Source organism: Jatropha curcas, chromosome 5 (assembly GCF_041381405.1).
Source record: "Jatropha curcas cultivar XTBG-Jc1 chromosome 5, XTBG_Jcur_1.0, whole genome shotgun sequence".
Lineage (NCBI taxonomy): Eukaryota > Viridiplantae > Streptophyta > Magnoliopsida > Malpighiales > Euphorbiaceae > Jatropha > Jatropha curcas.
The window spans coordinates 26,760,744-26,778,134 of record NC_143155.1 but is presented as its reverse complement, the minus strand read 5'-3'; the positions used below and the strand labels follow the sequence as shown (position 1 = coordinate 26,778,134).

The window sequence follows — 17,391 nt, the reverse complement described above, 5'->3', positions numbered from 1 at the left end:
CAGAACAAACTAGAACCCAGAACTATTGTTCATTAATGTGCAGATTATTTAATACGATTTATTCATTCAAATATCAAATTATAAGGGTGAAAAATTATCAAGCTGTTTAGATACCGTTAACTTTTTATAATTAATTCGTGAAAATCCAAGTAAGTTCTGTCCAACTTTATTTTCATAGATTTTAACCTCTTATCAATAATTTATTTAGTATATAAGACTCGTACTCACAAATTATCTTGATGAATTTTATTATCTTACCCAATCATTCACATGTAGTAGAGAAATTATCTTGATGAATTTTATTAATTCCACAAAAGAGGATTAAGGTTTTTCTTTTATCAACTAAAAGGACATGTCATCATCATTATAGCTGTAAGCAAAGCTTATGTTTCGAAATTTGACATTTTTGTTTTTGTATTTCTTGCAATAGTTTCTCTTTTAATTAGATATGTTCTGATACTTCTTTTGCTTGTATCAAATAAATCTCAGTAGAAAAGTAGGTTTTCTGCAGATAATTACTATCTAATTCTTCTCTTATTTAATTACTGTTATATAAAATTTAGAATTTACTGTCACTGTGTTGCAAGCGAAAAAATAGGGACTTAAAGGAGAAAAGTAGGTAAAGTTCAGGGATTTTGGGTTTTTTCCAGAAAAAAGACAAAAAGGAAGAATTCTGTGTAATACGAAAAGAGGAGATGTACATGCAAGAACGTGGGAGATGCAACTCCCATCAGGAGCTCTGGACGGTAGAGATGCCACGACTGTTTCGTTTCTTTAGACTCACGTGGCTAAATCAACAGCCACATAGTCCATCAAGGGCTCCACAAAGACCGTACGCTCTGTGTGTGTGTGTGTGTGTATATATACATATATGTGTTATATGTTACTACTAATACACAGACAGTGCTCTATTCTAAATCAACTTACTTTCTACGCACACAGCTACCCTCTTTCAATTTCAAATATATAAAACGACAAAGTTTCGTGTATTACATATCTGAACCTCAGTTGAATAGAGTCAGAAGCAGAGAATGGGAAGGGCACCTTGCTGTGAAAAGGTAGGGCTGAAGAGGGGGCGGTGGACGGCGGAGGAGGATGAGAAATTGACCAAGTATATTGAAGCTAATGGGGAAGGGTCATGGAGATCTCTGCCTAAGAATGCAGGTAATTAACTAAGCTAAAAAGAATTATAATTAATAGTTGCTAAATTAAGTTGTCTCTTTCCTAAAATGTAATGTACCATCTTTTTCCCTTGTGTGTTTGAAAAGGGTTATTGAGATGTGGAAAAAGTTGCAGACTAAGATGGATTAACTATTTGAGAGCTGACTTGAAAAGAGGAAACATTACTCCTCAAGAGGAAGAAATTATTTTCAAGCTACATGCTTCTCTGGGAAATAGGTTAGTAAAACTTACAAGTTTTTTTTTTTTTTTCTTTCTAAGGAGCACATTATTTCTTTTTATTAATTTATCTGTAAAGTATTTAGGTCCGTGTTCATGTCACGAAAACATAACTATTCTTTGTCGGTGTCGGATCAGCCCATAAACAATTAATTATATAAAAGAATGAAAGTTAAAACTCATAATGCCGTTTGATAAAGGACTCCAATGCTGCTAAATTAGTTTTTTTTTTTTTTTTTTAAAAAAAAAAGAAAAGAAAAACGTGTACTATAAACATTTTGTCAAGTTTTTCTTTCTCTTCCTTTCTCTTTCTTTCTGTTCTTTTACTTTAATATTCCTGCCCCGCCTCCCAAAATAGTTGGTGCGGTTTGGAAGGGAGCAGCTCATTGATGACAGACTGCCTAGCATTGACAACAGCTTTTTTAATCATTTTCTTGTGAAAGAGTTAATTCTTTTTAACTTGCAGCATGTGATTTACACTCCTTAATTGTCACTGGCTAGTCTTTTTATGCTTGTTAGATTTATTCTTCAGTAGCATAAATGAATATACTTATCTACTAGGTCAATATATGTGTAATAATAAGTGTATATCTAAAAATCTCATGTAAATGTGACATGAAATATACTATTTGTCATTTATCAATACAAATTTGTTATAATATGATGCAACGAAAGATAATTATATTTAATTTAAATATTATTTTTCGTAGTCTAATCATGTGATCGGTATTTAAGCATAAGCTTTTTTTTTATTTATTTCCTTTGTTCTAAATACATAATTTCATATTTGTACCTTTTATTGCAAACTTTTATAGTACTACAAATTTTTTTGATATTTATAATAATCTCAAAACTCAAGATTTTAGTTGTTGAAGTATTAAATAGGCCTAACTTTATGAATTCTAAACTATAGGTTAAAATAAATAAAAATTAAAGGTAATACAAAATTATTCTAAACTACATGTTAAAATAAAAATTAAAGGTAATATAAAATTTTTCATAAAAAAGCGTATATATGTCTATATTATTATGTTTAGCCTACCTATCAGGGGAAAAAGACAATAATAATGAATGAATCTCATCCCTTTCTTACCCATTTACTAATCACTTAACTTACTGATGTCAGTACGTACTACTGGCGTCAGTATTTAAATGTCTGCTCTTTTTTCTGCTGACCGGTGATGACTCTGACTGTCGTTACCGGTCTCTTCCTGCTTTTAGCAGTTGCTGTCAAATTTCATTTAATCTTCACTAGTCATTGACTCATTGTTTTACTGTGTTAAGAAATGTTTTTTTTTTATTATTATTATTATTTAATCACATCTAATGGTAATAATTAATCCATCTGTGTCATTCTTCTTTCGCAGATGGTCTTTGATAGCCAGCCACTTGCCAGGAAGAACAGACAACGAGATAAAGAACTATTGGAATTCTCATTTGAGTAGGAAAGTCCACATCTTTAGGAGACTTGGAAATGAGCGTCTACAGCCGATAATTGATAAAGCTAAGATCAGCCATAGCAATATTGCAAGCAACAGTAAACCAGGAGGTAGTAAAAAAAGTAGATGCTCATTCAAGAATAACAAACGACACGCAAATAATAACAATAACAACAATAATAATAATAACAGTAATAATAAAGAAGCTCCTCCTGCTGCTGCTACTGCTGCTGCTGCTTCTTTGCAACCAATGCCACAAACACCTATCCCACAGACAGACACTTTGATTCTGGACCAGTTAGTAGTAGTAGAAGACAAGGACGAAACGGATCTTGTGAGTTATCCATGTCGAGAATCCATAGAAGGGTTAATTTTGGATTCAAGCAAAGAAAAAAGCATAGAAGCTGAAAAATTATTACAAGAAAATCAGTTAGGGTTTGATGCAGAAATGTTGTTTTGCGATGATGATATTATACAAAACGAGTTGCTGGAAACCCTAACTACGAAGGAGGAGAGGGGAAATGAGATGACTGAGGTTCTGAGTAGTCCAAATTACAAAACTAGTAGTGAAGGAGAATTTGGTAATTCTACTAAGTCATGTAGTGATGACACCTATGATTTATACTCTAGTTCTTCAATGGCTTCATGTTTTGAAGATTACAGGTTTGATTGGAGCTGGGAAGAAATTATGCAAGAAAATAATGTAATATGTTCACTCTGGGACAGTGATAATGACTGCTGGGAAGGAGATGATAAAGGACAGCAAGTGCAGCATATGGGTTATGGCAACATAAATGTGATCGCTAGTTGGCTTCTTTCTTGATTGAATTTGCAGAAAAAGTTGATATCGTTGAGACAATTAATATCTGGGTTTCCATTATTGTTCGCTAAATCCAAGAGGAGCACGTCTTTACTTGTTAGCATAGCAGTACACAATATCTGAGAGTATGTTTTCTTTTTACAGTCTGTAGAAGTGTCAAATGTGTGCAATTGTAGTTTTGTAACGTTAATGTTTGCTGTAGAGAGACTATAATAATAAGAGAGCTTGGTTTAGAGAATGTCCAATGCTAATTATCATATAAAATAAAATATATGAACGGTGATATGGTTGAATGTTTATTTATAAATATTGAATTTTTTAAAATCTCCTCAATATATTACTTTTGAATTTTCTTTCATCTTTTTTTTCCGGCCACAATTCAATATGTAACAAATCATTAAAGATTTCTCATGTGGCTCTCCAAATTAACGAAATTTTTATGGTCGAAATGATTTAAATTTGAAATTTTCACTTTTTACATAAATGAGAAGACTGATATTAAATTATACGCATTGTGTATCACATTAATTTGATGTATTGATTAGTCAATTCATTATGTTATAAGAAGTCTGTAGAAGAGAGAGAAAAGACATACGTTTGGGAAAATGATTGATTTATTTTTCATCATCGATCTCTCACTCTCAATACATACACATATTAATTGGGATATTAATTAAATAGAACTAAATTATTTATTACAGTAGTATTATTATATGGGACGTCAATTAATAAAATTCAATTTCAAGCTTGATGTATATAAATGTTAATGTGTGGCTTGTGTCTCTTTTCACATTTTTTATGAGTATTCAATATATAAATTCACTCTTATACTTTTCACGGAAAATTTTGTACTCTCAATTTTTACTTTAATATATTGAGTACTTCAATTTATAAAGCTGGACTTATTAAACACTTCATTTGACCTATTAAACATTTCAACTTGTAAAATTAGATCGAAACCTCTATTTAATAGTTAAAAATTTATTGTTGCAAAAGTTGCATTAATCATTATAAAACCAAAACTAGTAAAAATTATTACTTTTGTTATAAAAAACTGTAAGATTATTACAAAAAGTAAAATTTAAAATATTATAAGATCGGTTCTAAAGTTTAGAATTTTTTTTATAAAAATTCAAGAATTAATTATATATGCTATGTGAAATATTAAAAAGTATATATGTAGTTCCATACATACATTAATTCCTTCACCTACATTTTAAATATCTCAACGACCTGCAACAATTCACGTTGCAAATTTGCACCTAAGAGTCTGGAAGCCAGCGTACACAGTGACGTATCATCATCCAAGACTTTTTTTTTTTTCTAATTAATTATTTTAAAACACATTATTATTTCTTTCCTAAAAAAAACATTATCATTTCTATTGATAATGTATTCGATATTTACTGTTATTATTATAAATCAATGAAATTAAACCCTGATTAATTTTCTTTAAGTTTTATTAATTAAATTAACCTTATTTTAATATTAAAAGAGAAAAATCTAAATTTAAATATATTATTAAATCATATATGCATTATTTAGCTATTTAGAAAAAAAAGCATGGTCTTTTTATTTGAATGCGACATGTGGTATACTACATATAGCAAAATAATTGACTCTTGCTACTTTCATACAATAAAAAAAATAACAAGTCAATGCTCTTAATTTAATTACGTGACAGTAATTAATGAAAACGAACTTCCTTTCAAATAATAATAATAATAATAATGATGATGAAAACGAACTAATGGTTCTGTCATTCATAAATCATAAAGGTCGCGTGCGTTTTGCAACCGGTCGGGATTGCCAGTATGTGCCGTCCATAGGCAACCTGGCCTAGCCACTCATGAAGAGAGCGCACTGGCTAGAAATGTGATATAAGTACCATATTACTAAGATAATAGGACAAATAAATTAAATAAAACCTACTTATATTAGAAGCTGAGCTAATCACCATACAACTGGTTCTTCGTTTCTTTGGATATTTTAGTGGACACGTTGACAACACTTTTGTGAAAGCGTATGAAGATTTTCATTTTATTTTATTTTTCGTAATGTCGCAATTTTATTTATGTATGATTGTTGCATATGAAAAAATATACAAATTTTCTTTCCACAACTTATATAAATGTAGGCTCCACGTAATTTAAGAAGAATGTATACCCAATTTTTATTCAAATAATCAGAAAATTAAATTCTGGAGTATACATTTTGCTCCAAAAATTTATTAGCTAACAAAATTCCAACCAAGGGAAACATTTTGGTGAGGAAATGACCACTTCTCCCAATTAGCGACCACATAAATCATATGTAAGCATACCTGCCTTCAGGACGAGAACAAATATGAAAAAGCATCTAATTGATTTTTTAAGATTTCTGCATTTAAATCATTAAATGAACGTCTATGAACAATCCCAATCGAGTGAGGGAAAACATACATCTAGAAATATTCACAGGACCAAGAGATTCGTTAGTTCTTAGATGATGATTTATATGGAGCCATTTGGCTCCGTGCAGTTTTCATTCGGATTTAATTTCCTCATATATAGGTATATATATATATATATATATTCACCCGACAAATGCGAAAAAAGTGCAAAAAATTTTGATATCTTAAAAAAAATCAAGCTAAAAAAATATGTAAAAGAAAATTCCAAAACCATCATTGTCTAGACAAAATAATTTATACCAGACTCTTCGTTTTCCTCCTACGACAACTGAAAATTGTAACATAGAGTAATTTAGTCTTTTTCTTCTTAAATATTAGCGTATTTTAGTCTTTTTTTTTAAAGGTTATAATGGAAAATCTGGAAAAAATGAGCCAAATAGTTTGACATAGATAAATCTCGGAGATCATTAATTAATATTGTTAAACTGAAAAAATAGCTTAGTTAGTTTGGTCAAACTTCAAAGATGAATTAATTATTTACCCTTGTTAACTTTCAGGATATTTTAGTCTTTTTTAAAGGTTTTAAGGGAAAAATTTAGAGAAAATAGTTGAAAGGACTAAATGGTTTGATAGAGTTACACCTTGGAAACCGTTAATTAATATTATCAAAGTGCTGAATGACTTAGTTAGTTTAATCAAGCCTCGGACATAAGTTAATTATTTTCCCTTAAAAAATTAGGTTCCACAATTGACCTTGGGTTACTTGGCCCAAGCACAATCAATTTCCCATACGACGCCGCATAGAGGAAAGGAAAACAAACATTAACCGTCCCCTTCTCCTATCTCGATCTCACCGTCTCTGCCCTGGACCTTCTTTCTTTATCAAATCTTGTTCTTTCTCTCTTAATTAATTTTTTTTTTTTTTTGTCTATTGAAGAATCTGCAGTATCTAGGAGCGGTAACCGGCCAATAATAGTAGAAGCAAGAAAAGTTGTAGATGTTTTAGATTCATTGTCTAGGTGCAAGAAATGAGTTTTGGGTTGATGAAAAACACATTCACAGCGGCAATTGGCAACAAAGAAATCGATACCATATTTAACACGAAAACAGAATTTGAAGCATAAGTTGCTCTTTTTGCGGCCATGATTTTGGATAGCAAGATCAGGTATGTGTGTTTGTTTGTTCTAATATGTTGTTTTTTGGAACCCATTTTATATTTTCCTCTTCTTGTTTGATGAATTGTTTCTTTCTCTTCAGAATGTTTGTGTCCTTAGATATTCGATTAGTTTCTTGGACCATAGAATCCTGGATTCTAATTAGCTGATGCAGTATACAAAGCCTTGAAAATGGATAAAGAATGCTTAGGGCTTGCATTAGAGAATAGCTACTTTGTTAATTAATTAGATCCCTTTGCGATTACACTCAATTAATATTTCTGGGTGCATGCCACTGCTTTCATATTTGTGGATGCGGGCTGCAGAGAGTAGGCTTTGAGCGAGAGCAGAGAAGAGTAAAGACCGAAGAGAAGGGGACACGGAAATTTTTATTTCTCTGGTTATGCGGTGTCGTTTTGATAGAACTAAATTTGGGTTAGCTAAGTTATGGGGTCCACATTTATACTTTTTTATTCTGATATCTAAAAACACCCTTTAAAACCCTAGACAAAACACCTTCTTTTATTCGAATTGAATCCTCCGCTCTCTGTTTTCCATCTCTGTTTCAAATGAAGAAGATATCAACTTCCATGTGGGTTTTATCTACCAGGTTACTCTCTAATTTCAATACAAACTACTCAGTATTAAGCACAACTCCGTTGCAGTCTTTCACTTCAAACGCAAATTCCTGTCAACGCTTGCCCACTTGACCGCCGCCACCACCACCACTAACGATGGCGTCACTGAACCAAATGGCAGCAACAACAGCTACTACAATTAGATGCTTTTCAGGTTGCTGATATCTTATATAGCCTTAAAAAACTACCTCATCAAGCGTTCTCTTTCTTTTGCCAATTGAAAGACTTAGGCTTTAAACATGATGTCTCTACTTATGCTGCCATTTTAGAATTCTTTGTGATGGAGGTCTTCAAAAGAACCTCCATTTAATTTTCCTGGATCTTATTTTGTTTTCTAGCAATGACAGTGACAGTTCTTTGATATTTCATGCTTGCTTGATACGCTTTGCAATAGCGGTGCTGATGATGCTAAGCAACACTCTTTGTTTCTATTTAAAGTATATGATGCGGTGGTTAAGTCATATGTTAGTGCTGGTAGTTTGATGAGGCTACTGATGCATTGTTTTCAGACGGGAAGGCGTGGATTCGTGCCTAGAATATTTACCTGTAATTTCCTTATGAATAGACTGATTGAGAATAGGAAATTCGATATGGCACTTGCCATTTTTCAACAGTTGAAGAGGTTGGGTTTTGAGCCCTAATGATTATACCTATGCTATTGTAATAAGGGCTCTTTGTATGAAGGGTAGTTTGGAAGAGGCTATGTATGTACTTAAGGATATGGAGCAGCATGGTGCGACTTCCAATGCTTTAAGCTTATACGGCTTATATAGAAGGACTTTGTGTGAATCAGAAATCCGAATTGGGCTATCAGGTGCTTAAAGCATGGAAAGCAGCTAACGTCCCTATAGATGAGTATGCTTATACTGTTGCAATTCGGGGTTTTGCAATGAGATGAAATTGGACAAAGCTGAAAGTGTCTTGCTTGAAATGGAAAAAGAAGGTGTGGTTCCTGATATGCATTCCTACAGTGAACTGATTCGTGGGTTTTGTAAAGATAGGAATTTGCTAAAAGCATATGCTATCCTCGATGACATGATATCTAGAATATCAAAATAAATTGTGAGGTTATTGGATCAATTCTTCACTCCTTGTCTGAAATGGGCATGCATCTTGAAGTGGTGGATCAATTTAATCAATTTAAGGACTTAGGCATATTTATAGATGAGGTTTCGTACACATTGTAGTTGATGCTTGTGCAAACTTGGGAACTAGAAAAAGCTGTAGCATTGCTAGATGAAATGAAGGGCCAGCAAATGGATATGGATATTATGCATTATACAACTCTAATTAACGGTTATTGTTGCCAAGGAAATTTGGATGATGCTTTTAGGGTATTTGAAGAAATGAGAGAAATGGTATTGAGCCAGATATTGTCACTTACACTGTACTTGCTAGTGGATTTTGTAGACAAGGCCATGCAATTCAGGCATTTTACCTTTTGGATTTTATGGAGACACAGAATCTGAAACCTAATGCTGTTATGCACAATGTTATAGTTGAAAGTTTGTGTATTGGAGGCAAAGTGAAAGAAGCTGAAGAATTTTTCAATAGCATAGAGGATAAAAATTTAGATACTTATGCTGCTATGATAAAGGATTCTGTAAGGCTAACCATATCTACTGAGGCTTTTGAACTTTTCTTTAAAACTTTCAAGACAGGGAAATTTAGTTAAGAGAAGTTGCTGCTATAATCTTCTAAAAAACCTGTGTGAGGAAGGGGATAATGTCAAAATCCTTATGTTGCTAGAAACAATGTTGGCTCTCAAACAGGAACCCAGCAATGTCATGTTTGGTAAAATAATTGCTGCTTTATGTCAGGCTGGAGATGTGAGAAAGGCACAATCAGTTTATGACATTTTATCCAGGAGAGGGTTGATCCCTGATATCATTACCTACACAATAATGATAAATAGTTACTGCAGGATGAATTGCTTACAGGAAAGCCATGATCTTTTCCGTGATATGAGAAAAAGAGGAATTAAACCTGATTAGTTACTTTCACAGTTTTGCTTGATGCTCACCAAAAAGCACATATAAGGCTGGTAGGTTCCTCAGAAAGTCAAAAGGAAGGCAATGAAAATGCATTTGTGCTTTCAATTGTTTGACACAATGAAGAATATGGGGATCAAGCTGGATACTGTTTGTTATACAGTTTTGATTGATGGACGTTGCAAGGCAAATAACCTGAGGATGCCATATGCCTATTGATCAAATGATAGATGAAGGACTACAACCTGATACAGTAACATACACGGCTCTTCTATCTGGTTGTTTTAGTAGGGGAGATGTGGATAGGGCTGACAACTTGCTTAATCAAATGTCTGAGAAAGGGATTTTTCCTGATGCTTGTACGATGTCTATTTTAGAGCGTGGTATTTTAAAAGCCAGAAGGTGGCAGTTTCAGAAGGACTTTAAATAATGGTGGCTGGTATAGAACCTAAAACTTGTGAATTACCAAAACAGGATATCAGAAGTACAGGTTGCATCCATCGTGCGTGCATTTGGCAGTCTGCAAATATTTTGATGGAGATTAAACGCCATGTTTTCTTCTGTAGATTCTTGTGGGGTAACTAAGTCCATTAAATCCAGGTGAAAAATCTGTCTGTAAGTCCAATATCTGTATGTTTTTCTCCTTCATTCAAAATTTCTTCATTTGTATGCCTATGGTTTCAAGTGAAACCACTTCATAGACATTTCACTGCCAGAATATGTTTATAGAACTTAAACTCCTTCCTTAAAATGTGTAGAGATCCATGATAGACTATCAATATCCAATCCTGTGCAATCTGTGTTTCTCTGCATTCAAGTTTGAGCATTCTGACATTTGAGATACGTATTTCTACATTTTACTTTTGTATTTCACTATATTAATTTGAAATCAAATGCAGGATTGATATTAAAGATAAATGCTCCTAGGACTATGATTAGTGGACCATCACTATGTAAAGGTCTTTGCAGTCTATCGCTTCGCATACAAATTACATTATTCCATTATAACTAGATGGCTATTTGCTGACGTTGCACGTCATGAAACCAGTTAACATCCATTCTAATTTTACTAAGTTATATTTCATATCCAGATAACTTATGACATAAGCATCAATGCTAGCCCTTCACATAAATGATTCAAATTGCATGGCATGGTGTAGGGTTGCTGTGCGTATTGGTTGAAACAAGCCTCTTTACTTTTCCTGGTGCAAGTTTATGGTCCTCCAGATAACCACAAAGATGCTTTTGTATCTTCATTCTTGATGATCAATGATCACTCAATTAATGGTTAGTGAGGATACATGAAAAATGATAGTATTTCTATGATTTACAGAAAATAAATTAGCTGATCCAGACAACCACGCTGCCCTTTTCTTTACTTATATTTTTACTCTTTTTCCAGGAGTGAAGAAGACATTTGAGGAATATTGATAATGCTAATATCACATCTTCAATGCTATGCTTCCAAGTAGTTTATAGAACTCCTCTTTCTTCTCCATCTTTGGTCTTTTTTTGGGGGGAAGGGTGTATTTGTGGTATTGAAATTGGGTGAAAAAAATAATATGGTATTCTAGGGAGTGCCACCTAGCACATAGGAGATTGCCTTTTCTGTGGTGTGGAATGTCAGGTTATGAGATTGTTCTGGTTTCTGAGGTGGCTTAATTTCCATATCTATCACTTTTACTTGCTTTAGCACAATCACTGAAAAAGAAGATTCTTGTACCACTAAAATTTAGAGATAAGTCCAATTATTATAGCCTATTATTATTGTTGAAAATAATTTCGTTATGGTGGAAAACAGAGATCAATTTGGAGATGATGTCTTAGCAATATTTTCTTAGTTTACTGTCTATTCTGCTTATCTGGTGTTTGCAGTTCATTCTTGAGTTTGTTTTCTGAACACTTTATGGTCTAGATTTACAGGCAATTTTTGTTTTTTTAATTTTGGTTTTTGGTGCTTCACATTCCACCCTCTACTACTATGATGGGTGTTTGTTTTCTTTCTTTCTTTTTTTATTTTTTTATTTTTTTATTTTTAATTCATTACTTGCCAACCTATGAGAATTTTTCATAAATACTTTTCATTTACTGGTTACTTAATCCATATTGCTACATTAGTTGATTTATTTTGTTTTTAATTCTAGGGGATCTCTCAAGGAGCGCCCTTAATATGGATCTCCATTTGTCAATTGGAATTTGACTACACTTCTTTGTAAGTAGCATCATTCCCTTCAAGTTAAATTATCTTCCTTGTTGGTATCTTGTTGCATCAAATCTAATATTTGTTGCTGGGAGATGATCCCAAATAAACAGTTATGGGTTTGTAAACGACAATTGAGTTGAATTTTGTAGAAACATTGATTTATACAATTCCTTTCAATTTTATTGAATATTTTGAAGATATTTGTCATAAAAACAATTTTATGGCTGGGCCTGGCTCAATCCTTCGGATGTCATGGTCATCTCATTTCAGGAATCTTGAAAACAGTAACTGTCCTGCTCTTCGTGTTAAATGAATTACGAGTCCTTTGAGAAATGACAGGCTACTTCAAATAACATGGAAAAAACATCGTAAATGAAATGGAAGCTAATGGAATGTGTTGTTTAAAGTAATAAATTGAAGAATCAACATCCAGTTGTTGCAGTTTGTTTAAGAAGCAGATTTTCAGAAACTGTAAACCAGTAAATGGGGCCAAGTTGCTTTTTGTTGTTTCTCTCTATTGGGAAATTGTCAGGTAGCAGTTTTCAGTTCTGAACGGTGATATTCAATTTCCTTGATTGAGATGCCGAAAACCTAGTTTATAGATTATATGTGAAATGTAAAATATTATTTATAATTATATGATATTTAAATATTTGATTATATTCGTGAAGCATTTGAATTGAAAATCATAATATTCAAACTTCATTCAACCCATTATTCAAATTATTCGAGTTTCATCTTGATTTAAAATAAGTTAAATTTATATAAGAGAGTCGAGAAATTTAAGTATAGCTTGATTCTTTTTTTTTTTTTTTTTTGAAGAGAATAGCTTGATTCATTTTATTCTTATACCAAATTTATTATTTAATAAATAAATTAATTAATTTTTAACACGTGATTAATTAAATTGCGTACTGCTTAGAGGAGTAGTCCAGTTGTCAACACCGCCATATATTGATTTAATAGCTGTTAATTTCAGGAAGTAACGCCCAACCAATGGTGTGAAGAACAACTACCTTTAAAAAGCTGTTGCAGAAACTAATATGATTCGTAATCATAACAACTCAAGTTCGAATTGTCCAGTTTTAGTGGCCCAGTAGTCATCGTTTGATCCGACCCAAAAAAACAAATTTAAGATATTTTTTTAAATAAAAAAGCATTGAGGGACGTGGACTCTCACCGATAGCCACATCATCATAAAAACGTCACTCAGCAACGACACGGAAGACCACTGACCTCCACGCGCAAAAGCACACCAAAAATTACGAATTCTGACAATCAGATTACGCCGCGTAGACACATCGACGGTAGAGCCCATAGTAAATAATAGAGGCGTCCTCACCGTAACTTGTCTCATCTCTCGTCTAGAAATTCGACTTTTGATTTTTTTTAGCGGAGAAAGAAAAAGAGAGAAACAGAGTGTGGAAAGAAGAGGAAAAGAAAGTAATGGAGAAGTACACGCAGATCTGGTTAGCTTTGGGGACCTTAGCCTTGTTTGCCGTATCAGCTCTAGCAGACGACGTCCTTGTGCTCACAGAAGATAACTTCGAGAAGGAAGTTGGTCAAGACAGAGGCGCTCTTGTCGAATTCTATGCTCCTTGGTAAAAATTTTTATCACTCATTCTTACAAATCTTTGTTCTGATTTTGGTTTCCATAGCCGATTTCACTTGTTGAATACAGTTAAGATTGATGGTTTCACATGCCGATCAGCTACCTTAGTTAATTGATCTATAGATCTGTTTAACCTTGCTAGTCAATGACTGCGAAACTCTTTAGCTAGTTTGTATTTGATTTTACTTTTAGTTATGAGCCCGTATGCATTTGATATCATCATTTCATGAAGGGATACTAATAGAAATGGAATTATGAGATCGTTTCCTGAGCTGTCTAAGCTGATTTATGCCTTGAGATTAAGTAATTCAGGGAAATTATGAGATAAACAATTTTCAATTTTAATGGGTCATGTTCAACTTTAGGATTGTAGTATATATGAGAAAACGTTTTTTTTTTTTTTTTTTTGTGCGTTTTAAGACCTATAGGAAGTTGTTTCAAGGCTTTAAGTGGACATTTTGTGAGATTTTTGCCATGCCATTTGAGTTTGAATGATGTCTTTATTTGTACATCTTTGTTTGCGAGAATGAGGATTCTTAAATGTGCTACTAAGTTCCTGATAAGTGTGGACTGTATTTGGACAACGTTCGATGTAACAGGTGTGGACATTGTAAAAAGCTCGCTCCTGAGTATGAGAAACTTGGATCAAGCTTTAAGAAGTCAAAGTCTGTTTTGATTGGAAAAGTAAGCTCTTTATTATTGATACTTAATGATTGTTTTTATCTTGTGTTGTGTAAATGTACTATTCCCTTTATAAGTGCTTATGCAAACATTGTTATCATATTTACTAATTTGGCACGTTATTATCTGCTAATTTGGCACAATCTTGATGCATGTAGGTGGACTGTGATGAGCACAAGAGCCTATGCAGTAAATATGGGGTGTCTGGATACCCAACAATTCAATGGTTTCCTAAAGGATCTCTGGAGCCCAAAAAGTGAGAATAACTAAACTACATAATAGCAGAAAGAATATGGGGATGCTTCAATTATTTGTCTTTCTTTTTAGTTATATTGACTATATGAAAAGTGATAAACATGATTCTATGGTATTGATAGGTATGAAGGGCCACGTACTGCAGAATCACTTGCTGAGTTTGTGAATAATGAAGGAGGTAATGATCTTTGCTTTTCAAAAATAAGTTAATAAGAGGAAATTTATATTTTGTGGACTTGTTTATTTGTTATTGTGATCACTGGAGCATTTGTTGTCTAGATAACTTAGATGTTATGCAATTAAATCCCTCTTTCTGTAAGAGTGCAGAGAGTTGAGTTGGAGGTGAGGCCTTCTATGGCTTCTTGTTCTTCATCTTTTCAGGTGTCTTCTTTTGTTTCTTAATTGCATGAAATCCCCTTCATTCAATGGTATTGTGATGCTTGGCCAGAATTTCTTCAGATAATGTGCTTCCCAGGGGCTATTCTCTGTTCCCTCTAAGCTGATTATATCTAAGAAAAAACTGGTGGATATCTTCCAATTCATGCTTCACCATTATTGTATTGCAGTTTAAGGCTATCTGCTTAAAATACTTGTATACTGGAAGAAAAAAGTAAATTATAAGTGCCTGATCAGATCATATATACTCTTTACAGGGACCAATGTGAAGATAGCTGCAGTCCCATCCAATGTTGTGGTGCTGACAGCTGATAATTTTGATGAGGTTGTCTTGGATGAAACCAAGGATGTATTGGTGGAGTTTTATGCACCATGGTAAGCATGTCTGGCCTTTTATATATTGACAACTCGGATAAGTGAAATATCATGGCTTTTAGTAGCTTCTAATTATTTCTCAATTCTCATGTCATCTTAATTTGGTGGTGTCTTTTGTTGATTGATTTTTGAACTTTGCTTCTTCCAGGTGTGGCCATTGCAAGAGTCTTGCTCCCGTACGTGATACATCCCCCATCCACATACTCGTATCATATTTTTGTGTTGATATCTTACACAAGCAATGACCTGAAATCTTGTTTTGTATTGGCAGACATATGAAAAGGTGGCCACAGCATTTAAATTGGAGGAAGATGTAGTTATTGCCAATCTAGATGCTGACAAATATAGGGATATAGCTGAAAAGTAAGGGACACGTAGTTTATGATCTAATGTATCTAATGCTAGGGTTATCAACATCAATTGTTCATTGGAACAGTGTTAATTGTCTATATATTATGTGCAGGTATGGAGTAAGTGGGTACCCAACACTGAAATTCTTTCCAAAAGGCAACAAAGCTGGGGAAGACTATGAGGCTGGGAGAGACTTAGAAGACTTTGTCAGTTTCATTAATGAAAAGAGTGGAACCAGTCGCGATGGAAAAGGACAACTTACCTCAAAGGTTAGTTATTGCATTAGACACTGGAAGTTCAACTTTTTCTTTTTGTTTGCTTAAATTATTTAAGTTTCTAATGACAGGCTGGCATAGTTGAATCATTGGATGCTTTGGTGAAAGAGTTTGTAGCAGCTGGTAATGATGAAAAGAAACCAGTGTTTTCCCGAATAGAAGAGGAAGTTGAGAAATTAGAGGGTTCCAGTGCAAGGTAGTAACTAATGGTGTGGGCTGTTCTGTTCAAGCTTTGTATTGAACTATGTGGCTTCCTCACTGCTTATTCTTATGATGTCTAAAAATTTTGTTAAACTATTGTTAAAAACTATAGTAGATCGAGCGCTCAACCTTTCATATCAAATATCTTATTAACCTAGTGTATGACCATATTCCCCTGTTTCTTTTAGGCATGGAAAGATTTACTTGAAAGTTGCTAAGAGCTGTATGGCTAAAGGTTCTGATTATGCCAAGAAGGAAATTGAGCGGCTGCACCGCATACTTGAAAAGGTAACATTATTAGGACTAATTTCTCAGTTGAGTTGTATTGGTTTAAATAATTATCCTTCTAGCATTTTGAGATATCAACATTGAGGCAAAAATTCTCCATCGAGCTCAGAAATAGTTGTACAATACTTTTTGATGAATTCTATCCAATATATAGTGTTTTTTTTATTATTATCATGGACTGAAGCAAATATGTATTGAATATGTTAATTTTGCTGATTGATTGCTTTGCCCTTTTTGATTTGCTTGATTAATTGTGCAGTCAATCAGCCCAGCAAAGGCGGATGAGCTCACCCTCAAGAAGAATATCTTGGCGACATTTGCTTGATCTTATGATCTTCCAGTTTTCTGGGGTTTGGTTCCCCCAATAGCCTCTCTTCGATCGTCCATCATTTACTTCGAAATTCTTGTAGCAAGGCTTCTTCACACAGTAAACAGCATTTTGAGAACCTCAACTAGCTAGTGCATTTATTTTATATTGCCTTATTTAATCTGTGCACTGTACTTTTTTTAACAAAATGACCAGATATTCGATTTTCGAGATAAACTCCACGATATTTCACGAGCCTTTTCCTAACCCGGCCCTTCGTATTACTGTCCAATCGACTCTCTGCTTGCTGCTTACTTTTTTGGTGCGTATTTCTTTGTGCCGACAGATAAAATGTTGCTAGTGCATATGATGATTATAGAATCGAGATAAGAAACATGGTCAATGAAAATTACTGTTCTGATTAATAACACATTAAAAGTAAATGATCATTGCATTTGTATTTTCAGTTCGTCCTGTAATAACTTCATTGACATTCGCATTGATGAGGCAGAAACTAGAACGGCAAAAACCGTGGTAGACAAAGTTGTGGTGATAATGAAATTTCATGCAACGAACTTCCATTAACACATTCTCACTGATGAGGTAGAAAGTGAA

At 33.4% G+C, this 17,391-nt stretch overlaps 2 protein-coding genes, 1 long non-coding RNA gene and 1 pseudogene across 3 annotated transcripts; all 4 read left to right on the top strand.

Annotated features, from left to right (window-relative positions):
• Positions 1–894: 894 nt before the first annotated feature.
• Positions 895–3,956, top strand: LOC105642600 (uncharacterized). The gene is made up of 3 exons (XM_012227477.4): positions 895–1,164; positions 1,269–1,398; positions 2,766–3,956. Exons 1-3 carry the CDS (start codon positions 1,032–1,034, stop codon positions 3,658–3,660), a joined length of 1,158 nt encoding a protein of 385 aa, XP_012082867.1. The 5' UTR covers positions 895–1,031; the 3' UTR covers positions 3,661–3,956.
• A 3,252-nt stretch (positions 3,957–7,208) lies between these two features.
• Positions 7,209–10,262, top strand: LOC149496492 (uncharacterized; annotated as a pseudogene).
• A 795-nt stretch (positions 10,263–11,057) lies between these two features.
• On the top strand, positions 11,058–12,491 carry LOC149496491 (uncharacterized). Its single transcript, XR_016320806.1, has 4 exons — positions 11,058–11,119; positions 11,235–11,300; positions 11,977–12,044; positions 12,306–12,491. It is a non-coding gene; the product is annotated as an uncharacterized LOC149496491 (long non-coding RNA).
• Positions 12,492–13,416: 925 nt separating this feature from the next.
• LOC149496490 (putative protein disulfide-isomerase A6) lies at positions 13,417–17,013 on the top strand. Its single transcript, XM_089721675.1, has 11 exons — positions 13,417–13,636; positions 14,247–14,331; positions 14,487–14,584; positions 14,706–14,761; positions 15,237–15,354; positions 15,503–15,530; positions 15,626–15,717; positions 15,818–15,974; positions 16,052–16,176; positions 16,370–16,469; positions 16,729–17,013. The coding sequence occupies exons 1-11, from the start codon at positions 13,482–13,484 to the stop codon at positions 16,792–16,794; spliced, it is 1,080 nt and encodes a 359-aa protein (XP_089577801.1). The 5' UTR covers positions 13,417–13,481; the 3' UTR covers positions 16,795–17,013.
• The last annotated feature ends 378 nt before the right edge of the window (positions 17,014–17,391 follow it).

Bases quoted from the DNA above. Each gene is read 5' to 3' on its own strand.
- LOC105642600 (XM_012227477.4), top strand. From the start codon at position 1,032: ATGGGAAGGGCACCTTGCTGTGAAAAGGTAGGGCTGAAGAGGGGGCGG. The intron at 1,165-1,268 runs GTAATTAACTAA...GTGTTTGAAAAG, and splicing joins ATCTCTGCCTAAGAATGCAG to GGTTATTGAGATGTGGAAAA. The intron at 1,399-2,765 runs GTTAGTAAAACT...CTTCTTTCGCAG, and splicing joins CATGCTTCTCTGGGAAATAG to ATGGTCTTTGATAGCCAGCC.
- LOC149496490 (XM_089721675.1), top strand. From the start codon at position 13,482: ATGGAGAAGTACACGCAGATCTGGTTAGCTTTGGGGACCTTAGCCTTG. The intron at 14,585-14,705 runs GTGAGAATAACT...TGGTATTGATAG, and splicing joins GGATCTCTGGAGCCCAAAAA to GTATGAAGGGCCACGTACTG. The intron at 16,470-16,728 runs GTAACATTATTA...TTAATTGTGCAG, and splicing joins TGCACCGCATACTTGAAAAG to TCAATCAGCCCAGCAAAGGC.